Source organism: Dendropsophus ebraccatus, chromosome 8, assembly GCF_027789765.1.
Source record: "Dendropsophus ebraccatus isolate aDenEbr1 chromosome 8, aDenEbr1.pat, whole genome shotgun sequence".
In the NCBI taxonomy this organism is placed as follows: domain Eukaryota; kingdom Metazoa; phylum Chordata; class Amphibia; order Anura; family Hylidae; genus Dendropsophus; species Dendropsophus ebraccatus.
The window spans coordinates 40,920,811-40,933,120 of NC_091461.1; the positions used below are offsets into that span (position 1 = coordinate 40,920,811).

General features: G+C 41.6%; 1 protein-coding gene across 2 annotated transcripts in view; it reads right to left on the reverse strand.

Moving 5' to 3' along the window:
* The window catches only part of SH3PXD2A (SH3 and PX domains 2A), a 219,620-nt gene extending 211,422 nt beyond the window's left edge, over positions 1–8,198 (reverse strand). For both annotated transcript variants that reach the window (XM_069980239.1, XM_069980238.1), the window contains exon 1: positions 7,809–8,198. In XM_069980239.1, the coding sequence (XP_069836340.1) occupies positions 7,809–7,880 (72 nt within the window). In that variant the 5' untranslated portion in view covers positions 7,881–8,198. The remainder of the gene's footprint in view (positions 1–7,808) is intronic.
* Between the last annotated feature and the right edge of the window lie 4,112 nt (positions 8,199–12,310).

A 12,310-nucleotide genomic window follows, 5' to 3' on the forward strand; every position in this document is an offset into this window, starting at 1 on the left:
TTCTTAATAGAGTAAAGTACAGCTGAAAGTTTAAAGTGTTCCTGTCATTAGATAAAGCCTCTGACATGTCGCAGAGATGTTTTTTGTTGTTCGGTTGGGGTCTGAGTGTTGAGACCCAAGCGAACTCTAAAGCAAGTTGGAAAAGCATGCAGCTTACTGCCTTTTCCATGTAAAGGCACCAGACGAGCTTCTTGGACTAAAGGCCGTATTATATGGCATGATTTTCCTGGGGAAGCAAGTGTGGACCTGTGGTTTCCAACTTGCTACCTGTGCTATGACATGCACAGACAGCAAACGGGGAGGAGCTGGAGGGGCTGCCCCAACGATCCTTAAATTGTTTGGGCTGCCCACCGAAGTCAGCGTTGGTCTGCTGCAGTCGCTCCTGTTACACACTGTCGCTGACATGCTTGGGTAACTGGCCAAGTAAGGGAGATGATCGTTCTGTGTAATAGGGAAGCAAGCTTGGGAGTAAACGCCTAGCCAAGTGCTTTTCTCGTATCATTTTGGGGATTGGGGGGAGGGGGGTCTGACAGCTGATCATTACTATTGACATGTCTCTGAGACATACTAAGAGCATAAGGGGTCCAACAGTACCACTGAGTAAGGATCCATATGGATGCACACCAGAGAGAAAAGGCTTTGGAAACATGCAATGTGAAAGAGTTCAACAGCCTCCAAAATAGCAGAAGATCTTAGAAGTTTTATTACATTCCCAAGTGCATGTGAACTAGGTTTTGACCCCTCAGGACAAAGACTCTGAGGGGTAGAAATGTACCTCACATGTACTTGGGAACCTAATAAAACTTTAAAGATTTTCCACTCTTTTGGAACCTATTAAACTCTTTTACCTAGCATGTCTGAGTCAACTGTTTGACACAGTAATGACACTTTATTAAAAAGATTTTTTTTTTTTTTTTTAAAGTACACTCACTTTAACAATGGCATGGTGCTCCCGAGTCATGACATGTCATTGATGGGGCCTAGGTGTAGAGACAAGCAGATGACCAAGGAAGCATTGCCACATGAGTGCCACAGGATTGGTAAGGTTGAGTGTTTATTTTATTTTATTTTTAATCTTTTATCTGGATTTACAGATTTTGATTCACATTCGTGGATTTTTTTTCCTTATTAAATTCAGTGGGAAAACCCTCCAAGAAATCCACTTTCCAATATAGAAACTGATAGAAGTGGGATGGAAACGATGCGTGAGGATATTTTTCTCCACCTATAAATGAAATTTGTTAATATCCCACCCACGAGTATAATACTATAATGCCCTGTATGTTTTTCATCTGCAGGACACATAATAATTCTAGCAAGTGTGATGTAGCCTATAAGAGATAAATGCTACTCATGTGCTGGATCAAGTGTATTATAACTATTGTGGTTGGTGTGGTTCCCAATATTCATAGGGATGCAAATAACTCGCGGGTTACAATGTACAAGATTCAGACAACCCTCAAAGTGAAGACCCATAAAGTCCAAAGGCGTGAAATGTTGCACTGCAATGCAATCTCTGTAAAGGCGCTTTATAGTCTATAGAGTAACAACTTCTCACGTAGACAAACAAAAGCACAAAACTGAATATAAATATTGTGATTTTTTGATGCAGCATTACAATGCAATTCCCTATGAAATGTATTCAATAGACATTTCCTAAAGCTGCTTCTGCAATACAGATCTATAAGGACTTCATGCCAACAAGGTTATTGCACACAGGTCCTCAGTCCAGTTCTACATCTGCAAATCACAGTCTTATAAGGTATGGCACTGTTGCCAAAAAATCTTAAAGAATAGCACCTAACATCTGTAAAACAAGCAAAAAAGCACAAGAATAGACTGCATATAGTCCGAGGGATTGAAGATGTATAGTCTGTAAAATGTCAGCCATTGGTTTTCCATGTGGTCAGGCAATTGTCCATGCTGAAAATGACACTTTTGGCTGAAGTACAAGCAGACTAGTATAATTGGTATCAGCGTAGCACAGCAGTCTGGTTTCTGTCTTAGATGTGGTTGATGTAGACACAAGTCCCCATACTAAACATCAGCAATGTGGTGAGAATAAAGCAGGGGAGCTCAGTAGAAGAAACTACCCTTGCAATTTGTGTGACTATTCACAAAAACCAGTGAGGTGCTTTGATTTTTCTAAATCAGAACTTGGTTGTTCTTATTCTTTGCTTCCACAGTAAATTCAGCATTTACCCTCCCTGTCCTGCATTAGGGGGGTTTTGAATGGGAACTCCGGCCAAATCTAAAATTCCAATGCAGGCAGAGGGATGGAAAAACATAATAAAGAATTTATACTTACCTGCCACCAAGTCCCTGTTACATCGTATCAGCAGCTTACTAACAACTTCGGTTTCCCTTGGCTTCCTGCATCATCCCATCCCGGTGAGAAGTAACTGCTCAGCCAGTCAGTGACTTGCTGGCATGTGACATAACTGAAGTGGGTGCTGCTGTCAGAGAGCTGTTGACTTTGCGCTGCAAGGACCTGGGAGACAGGTAAGTATAAATTCTTTATTATGTTCCACCCACCCCTTGCACCAGATTTTTAGGTTTAGCCGCAGTTCTTCTTTAAAAATGATGACAATGTTACATTTCCCAAAAGGATAGGTTGTATGAACTTGTACTTAAAGGCTCAGATGATTAAGGGACATTCATCTTGTTCTAAATCAAGCTGGTGCCCTGTATGTACAGTATAAGGCTAAGTTTCCAGCTGCATTGGAGGCTTCATTCAGGCCCTACTACAGATTCTGTTTGGCAGCAAAAAACGGAGCTGGCCAGGCCACTGCATGGCAACCACCAATGGAACCCGACAAACCTATCAGGTTTAGGGTCCATCAGGTTTCCTGTCGTCATTTTGCGGGATTCCAACAGATCAAAAAAAAAATACTGCATATAGCGTTATATACAGAGATGTGAAGCCTCCGACATAGACATGAATGAAGCCTAAATCTGACCACTCAATGTTTACAGCCATTTCCCAAATATTTTTATGTTCCCCATATGAAAGGGACACGCACCCTCCTGCTCTATTTAAAGTATATGGGACTGCTGGAGCAAGCATTTATGTATCTTCATCTCGGTCTTAGATTTTGAATGGAGAAGAGTGTAAATTCCCCTTGATTTAACAATTTTTTGCTGACGAAGCAATTAGAACCATTACCAAGTGATTTTCCTATTATTCTAAGAAGGGAAAGCGTCTAGCCTAAGCCTGCCAGAAACAGCTACACTGACTGGTAATGAACCCTGGGGCAGCTGTTATCACCCCCGTCACACATTCTTTATACATGTCTGATGTCCCTTCCTCTATGTTATTTACCTTGTATACAACACGTTTTGTCCTGTATACAAAGGAAAGAGCACAAAACAGAACTCCTACAGAGACTCATCCCCCTGGGAGAGAAGATACGTGTTGCTCGCTTGTAAACAGATGCATCCAAAGCAAAGACTTAAAGGGAAGCAGATACTAAGGATCAAACACAGTGCAATGTGGATCCCTAATGCATGGTTTAGAATAGTTAGGCCTAATGCATATAGTAGAACCATGAACTGTGTGGATGGTGTGATTGGACTGCGTGATTCCCACCAAGGATAGCCACAGTGACAACTAGGCTACAAGACTCCTTGAACAAGATGCAAGACATCAGTGACATCTATGTGAATAGCGCTGGGACACTGGTAATCTGCAGAATAAGGCAGACTGGTGACTGTGTAGTGAGTCAGCAATTATATACCAGGTTACAAGAGACACTGACTAGAGGGAGTTTGCCTCGATATAGAAGAGTTAGAGTTTTTCGGGGAGATTTATCAAACATGGTGTAAAGTGAAACTGGCTCAGTTGCCCCTAGCAACCAATCAGATTCCACTTTTCATTCCTCGCAGACGCTTTGGAAAATGAAAGGTGGAATCTGATTGGTTGCTAGGGGCAACTGAGCCAATTACACTTTACACCATGTTTGATAAATCTCCCCCAGTGTCTCTATTACCATCAGCCTGCACCTGTCTATTAAGAACTGTATACCACTAAATCGATATATTTAAATGTGCACTGGGGATTTCACACTGTAGGAGATCGACTGCAGATTTGGCTATCCATTGACTTCAATAGGTTAGCAGAAAATGCAAATCCACTACTACAGAGTTTATGTAGATCCGTGGTAGATCTTTCTATGAAATCAGCAGTGGACTCACATCACATTAGATACCCTACCAATTTATGTTGATGTAACCACTAAGCCTAATATGCCTCTACAGAGAACCTGTGTAGCTGCATATATGTTATTGCAACCACCAGGCTTGAAGCACCTATACTGAGTTAAAGGGGTACTCAGGATTGGAACAAGTCTCCTTTAACTAACATTATTCAATAACAAACTGTAAATTGTACCATCCACCAACACAACAAGACCTTTGATAAGACTTCATAATAGCAGATTCACCTTTTTACAGCTGGATTATCTTGTGTTCCATAATAAGGGTGTGTTTGCTCTGGGTTTAATACCCGTCTTATCCAATGTCATTTTATTAGAGTAACAACTCTTCAAACATAAGGTCACATCCCGATTTACCAAACCATATGGTGCCAGTTAACCTTAGAGGAGAAGATACTGCAGACCTGCAATGTTTGCTCTGGTTCTGGCTATTTACTCAGTGTTTTACATACACTGCACGGCTACAAAAGAAAATAGGTCGGAGGCAGAACTTTGAGCCTTACTGCTAGTTTGACTCATGGGCTAGAAACAGACATAGCAATGTAATATAACTGATAGTATCAAACGTTTATGATGAACTGATGAAGCAGAGATGAATTTTCTTAAATCAATGCATTTTTTATCATGCTACCTGCATACACAGCTATTGTATGACACACAACAGGGCATACCTACCAATATTGGCAATACTGAGCTTTTAGAGTGTGTGCCATATACATCATTATCACATCATATGTAAATTTACATGACTCGGCTAGGTTGTTGAATGTGATGCAATTTGGGGCTCATGAATTTGTCCACATTACAGTCCCATATAGTATAAATTTGTAAAATGTCAACAATAAAAATCTATGGGCTCATGTTCTATTTTTCCTGATTCTATAACAATATTATGGCATAGTCCATTAAGTGTATTAAAGGAGAAGTTCAGGGATTTTGCAAATGCTGCAGCCGGCAGGGGGTAATTTGAAAATGAGTACCAACTTACCTCTCCCTGTGCCTACGGTGAGCGTCAGGACCAGCCTCAAGACCTCTGCCGGAAGACATTTTCCCCCAAGGTGTGATGACGTCACAACTAGGGGGAAAATGCCTGTCCCAGATGATGGGACTGACCGCTCAGCCAATCAGTGAGTGGAGCGGCGTCCATCAGCTGGGTTGTGACATGGACACTGTGGAAATTACGGAGCCCAGAGGTGGTCCCAGGGCCGGTCCCACCACTCACTGCAGGCACAGGAACAGGTAAGTTGGTACTTGCTATCAAATTCCCCCCTGCTAGCTACCGCATTTGCAAAATACCCGGACTTAAAGGTGTATTCTTCCCTAGAAGCAATCACCATCGATGGCTGTCATATACCTTCAATGACTGTAGGCCAAACATTTATTTGGCAGGTATCCCTCCCAGTGTCTCCATACACAAACATTTGGCAAAGCCAAATATTAATGTGTCCCCTATGGGGAGGGGAAGGGTAAGCTGCAGCCAGACTGCTCTGCTGTCTGTCCATCCATCTGAGAAGAAAAGTTTCAGGCACTGAAAATCCAGCATGCCCTACCCTTCTCTTCACTGACACCTGTTGGGGGAGAGACCAGAGGCTGCCATATACCTTATACAATTGCCTGCACCCGGCAGTGGTGGCAGGATCAGCTGACTAGAGTATAAAGTGTTTAGGCACCTTATAGGGATGGATGGGCACTTGTTCTATCGGGGAAAAAGTATGCAAATTAGCTTTACCCAGAAAGAACCATAGGTGAGGTTTAGTAGAAGTGGGGGCCCATATATTGTAGCTCAAATACTAACTGTGTTTACATGGTTGTAATGTGATTCCATCCAGCCGCTGTATATCTAGTGCCAAGAATGGGATCACATCCTGTCTTATGTAATCAGCAAAGCGTCTTCCAGTTGTCCATAGCAATGGAACCAGATTCATTTACTTTTCCAAATGTCACTGGACAAATGGAATTGGAATCTTAGGGTTGTAATGTACGACTGTTCCAAATTCTACTCCACCAGTTTCTTTACAAGAGTCCCATAGTTTGCAGGCCACAGAGAACCACCTGCTCATGCAGACGTTAGATGGTCTGGCATTGACATTACAGGGAAGCCTGCAGTGACCTCAACATGTCTGTATGCAGAAGAAGAAAACTTATAAAGTATATATGGAAATATATATATATATGGAAGTATATATAGGGTATAGCAAAATGAAGGAAACAGCACTTAGTAGGTAACTACTGTATATCTGTAAAGCTACAAGGAAATGGTTATTGTGGCGTAAAGATTTCCCCAGGACTCCCCACCTCTCTATGGTTATATTAAAAATGAGATGATCCAAGATATTAACAAGCCATTGCTATAATAAAAAATCCCCCCATCATACTGCCTGACAGCACGTTTGTCCATCGTCCAGGCTTCCTTGTGTAGTCTTTCATTATCACGACATAATAAGGCAGTGTTGGACAGAGCTCAGTTATTCCGCTTTGTAGTCATAGCCAACAATATGCATGCAATCTTACACAGCCATGCCTGTCTTCCTCTCTGCATTATATTTGTGATTTAGGAAATGGGACATTTGGTGCACGGTTGCATGCCAGGATGTGACTTGAATACATATACCAGTGTGTGTACAATAAATCCCATTCACTGAAATAACAATGACCTGGCATCAGGAAAGTAGAAGTGGAAGGAGATAAAACTCCTTTATTTGTAACCTCCGGCCACGAACTGTCACAAACTTCAAGCCTGATATATGAAGAGCAGCTGGAAAGGTTGCAAAGAGGATCACATAGTGAGGAACCAATGGGCAGCTTACTGCTCCATTTATAATCCTTTTATATCAATTGTTACAACCCAGAGCAACTGGCTGGGGAGGAGCCCAGAAGTCCTGTCCTCACTCACTGGTGCGAAACACAAATAAAGGGCAATCCACTGGTAGGAAGCAATGAGTTCTATATGGCAGTAACATACAGAACCCAACAGCTGATCTTCCAGACCACATAAGAGGACGCAGCTGTCTTTCTTCCCATACATTGATTTTATATACATATTTTGTCTTTACGGTCACAAGTGGGGGACATAGCTATGTAAACAAGTCACATTCTCATCTGTGGTCACCCATGGCCGTTCTCAGGAACTAGTAAAGGAATTGCTAGCCCCATCCCCACTGCCTCTAATAGGTGAACATGGCAATCCTATATTCCTTCAGATTTCCATTCATATCCCAGGATTACAATATGGTAAAGTATGTGACACAACTCAGCATCTGGATTTCAGAAGATTACATCCAATTGTTATGGAAGACACAATGCAAACGTTACACCAATGCAGGTTTAACAATATATGATACAATAAAACACAAACACATATATAGTAAGTACTTCCTACAAACATATAATACTAAATACATACTGTACATACAAAACAAAGGACAAGGAGAGGCGTGTATGTGTGTATTTACATAATAATGGATACAGTCACATGGTAAGCAATCTAAAGACACAATGCCATCTGTATACACTGTATATGTATATGGCCATGCACATTTTATGTTTCTAAATACAATCAACCCCAGAGCTGTCAACATTTATCTTAGTACTCACATAATGTTTGGAGGGGTTCCTCCTCTTCTGCACATCCTGGACACACACATCCACCACTCCATAAGACATCATGTTGGAGAGAGAGTGCACAGTGAGCAGCAGGCTGGAACTCTCTAGGAAGATGACATGATTCCTGGGAGCTGCAGAGAACTAGAACCATGGACAGGAAGCTGACTGTGGTTGCTTACAATGCCATGTGCTGCTGCTGCTGCTGATACAAGGAGGGAGCTGGCTGCTAGAGTCAGGGAGCTGGGGGCAGAGGCAGGCTGGGGTGCTGCTGCAGGCTTCTGGTTACAGTGCCATGTGCTGCTGCCTCCTGGGCCATGTGCTGCTGATCTGGCTGTATATGCTCAGCTGTCCTTGTGTCTCCCAGGACTGCTCCTGAGCTGAGCTGCCTGCACACTGAAGCCTGTTCCCCGCCCCCTATAGCTACATTTGTGTGACCCTCCTCCACTCCTGTATGGATAGAGCTGTCTAAGTCTTGTGTACAGCAGCAGCAGCAGTCAGTGCCAATGGGATTGCATTAGGATCTCCAATGACTTTATTCATCATCATAGCAATACAGTGAACCACATGCAATGCAGAATGGCTATAACATGAAAAACATTGCAATCTTACATAGGGCTAATCCTGCAGGAAGTACAGTGGAAATTGGAGGGAAGCTTCTCTGGTAGGGTTTTGCAGAGATTTATAGGGCAACAGGGATCACATAACCTAATATTGCCATGAGATTGCACTGGGTCATAGCTAAAGGTCCCCATTCACCTTAGGCTGCATTCACATGTTCGGTGTTTTTCCTGGTCCGGGATTGTGGTCTAAAAGCTACCTCCGTGATCCATGTTTTGCATCAATGTTGTTTTTTTTTTTTTTTTTCACAAATCTGTTTTAAAGCATTTTAAATTACATTGATTACATCACATCCGTGTATTTCACGGACGAACACGGATGTCACATTGGTGTACATCCGTGAAAAACACAGATCTCATTGATTTCTATGGGGAATCCTTTCCGTGCATCAATTCCGAGTAATGACGTGTCCTATTTTTTAACGGCACGGATTACGGATCCGTGAAATCAAGGAATGTCTGAATAGCCCAATAGAAAGCGATGGTCTGTAAAATTGTCCGTGCTCACGGATCCGGAACATCACGGATCACGGAACATGTGAATGCAGCTGCCCGAGGTAGGTTTAGCTATCAGTATAAAGTGTGTGGGGCTCTCCTGACCATCCACGGAAAGATGTTGGTGGAGATAGAGGTCAGGTGTGATAGAAAATCATGGCCTGACCCCTTTGTCCTGGGAAAGTTAAAGGGGTAAAGCATTCAAATCATCTGGTGCCAGAAAGTGCCAGAGATCTGTAATTTAATTCTATTTAAAAAATCTCAAGTCTTCCCATACTTATCAGCTGCTGTATGTCCTGCAGGAAGTGGTGTATTCTTTCTGGTCTTGGGAGCAAGAAAGGTTTTCTATGGACATTTGCTGCTGCTCTGGACAGTTCATGACATGGACAGAGGTGGCAGCCGAGAGCAGTGTTTCAGACTGGAAAGAATACACCACTTCCTGCAGGAAATACAGCAGTTCAAATGTACAGAAAGACTGTAGATTTTTTTTAATAGAAATAAAATATCTGCATACGAAAAAGTTATATATAAAAATAGACGGTGCCCTAAAAAGTTTAATAAAGTATGGGATCCTTGGTGTCAATCCCCTCTAACGTTGGCTTCTGAATTACCAATTCACCTTGATATAAAAATTTAAGGTAATAACAACATCAAATGACATATACTTGTAAACCTGTGTTATTGAAATATTATACTTAGCTATATGACATAACGACTCAATTTCTCTGCTATGTTTACCCCCCCTTTTAAATTGTTTTATATATTTTGTTTTGTGATGACGCAATTGCGTCTACAGTTGCTGTATTTTAGGCTAAATATTACTGTACAACAATGTTTATATGTAATTATGCCTACAACAAGTTAAAAAAAAAAAAAAAAAGAAGTAAATTACAAATATCTGGCAATTTACACCACCAGTTGATTTGAAAGATTTTTTTTTATAGAGAACCCTGTGTTCTCTATGGGAAGGGGTAAGCTGCAGCCAGAGATTGCAGTTTACCCCTTCCCCTAGAGAACACAGGGCTGTCCGCCCGATAAGGATTAATTGAGACTCTCAGGTCACTGGCATGGCAACTTGGGGACCGCAACATGTACCCATTCACTGACCTGAGAGGCAATAGTGCAACATGGAGATCTTTAGTCATGTGACCCATCTTGCGGATAAAGTCACAATGTAGCCCCAGCCTTACAATCATTTCGCATGGCCATGACAGCAGCTCCATAAGTAGGGATTGTATTTTGAACTTGGCCTTCAAAACTAATGAGCAATATACAAATAACTTATGTGGGTAAAGGAAGTATGGAAACCTCTATTCACATGTTGCTTTTTACTTCTCTTTTTATTTTTCCATATAAACAATTCTGGGTATATTTCCTTTTAGAAAAAGAAACAAAAATCTGTAAGTCACGAGAAAACATTACCATACCACAATGCACAATCCAGCGTTTGGATTGTTGCCCTCAAATATTGAAGTTGTATGCCACAATGTGACTACACCTTTGTGCAGCATGTGGATTGTGATCAGCTAGATTTCAGTCTGTTAGATCAGAAGTAGGGAACCTTGGCTCTCCAGCTGTTGCAAAACTACAACTCCCATCATGCCTGGAAAGCCAAAACCATGATGGGAGTTGTAGTTTTGCAACAGCTGGAGAGCCAAAATTCCCTGCCCTGTGTTGGATCATACTGTTTCCGCTATAGATGTATTAGAGGTGTATGTGGGATACTTTCTAGTCCTGAAAGGACATAGCATGTGACACCTATGCTTATATCCACTTTATCAACTACAACCATTATTCTGGAGGTGTGTTATCCAGGATTCTAAAAACAGCTATTTTGTTCTATAAACAGCTCCACACTTGTCCTCAGGTTGTGTGTGGTTATTACAGCTTGGTTCCATTCACTTTAGTGGAGCAGAACTGCAATACTGCACACAAACTGAGTGCAGGAGTGACACTGGTTCTGGTACAAGGCAGCTATGTCATTCTAATACCCCCTTTAAGAATATAAATAATATACAGTATGCTCATTCAGACAAGCACTGACCACTTTTTTTGTGAATCAAGGAAACATTGATCAGTGGGGACTAGACGCTACTAGTGCAGCAGTGACAGGGATCGGATAAGAGATTATCTTGTATTTTTTAAGGATTTTTTGGGGCACATTTTAATTGATAGGCCATCAATATGTGTGACAATGTGCTTAGCTCACCAGGCTGGATGTCTGCAGCTCAATTCCCATATACTTCAGGCCTCTGGCTCTGTTCACAGTACATTTTCTCTGTAGAACAGCTGATTGTTGGAATAGCCCTGTGTCGGACCCCCACTGCTTAAATATTCCTGAGCTATCCTTAAAGAAAGGTCATCAATTAAAAGGTCCCAGAAGGCCATTTTGAACTGGTCTGAGGCCATAAAAAAACAACAATATATTGCAGCACTGTATTGGCTAGATGCACACCAATAGAACTGTTATTGAATAAGCTAGTGAAATGCTATTACCTATGTTACCTATGTTTCTGGATTATACTATCAGAAAACAAGGCTTCTCCAGCTGCATGGTGTGCCATGAGATCAGGATATTGCGTCATGACTGACCATTATCTTTCCTTTATCTGTATAGTACAGGGCTATAAAGAGATTATCATCTTACATTAGTCCTTGCCCATGGAGCTCACAATCTAATTTCCTTATCTCACACCTGTATCCTGTAAGTGCACTAGAAATCCAATTGAATTTTCAATATGCTTTTGGAGAGAAATAAGTGCCCTAGGGAAATGCGCCATAACATATGCTGGCTGCACTGCCTACAGTACCTTTTCTTATTTCATCACCTTTGACCTCTCCATAGTGTTATTCACTGACTGAGCATCATCTTAAAGAGACAGGGGATATCAGTTCCTGGTGCTCAGCCTACAGCCAAATACCTATGACTACATGAACCTGCTCAGAGCTGTTACATCTTGCCTGAAAAACAAGGCTCCTTGGTTCCTGGTCTTTTGTTAGGGTGTATGTTAGTTAGTTTGGATCTGACCTAGACTGTCTCTCCCTTTGGACTATTTATTTTTTTGCCATGCATCTGCTTTCTTATTGTGTTGCATGGGCTCTGTTCTGACCTTGTACAATGACTATGTTCTGGTTTCTCACCATGGAACTACAATTTACAGGTTGTCAGTGGTTTCCATCAGAAACATCCTTTTTTAATATAACTAGGGGTTCTCTGTAAAACATTACCCTATGTAATCCCTGAAAATCTGTATCCTGGTTTTGTTTAAAGGCCCTATTCCACGGAACGATTATCGTTCATAAACTCGCTCCAACGACAGCTCGTTAACGATCACTAAATGTTTTTTTTTAGTGAACGATAACACTTAACGTGAACGATAT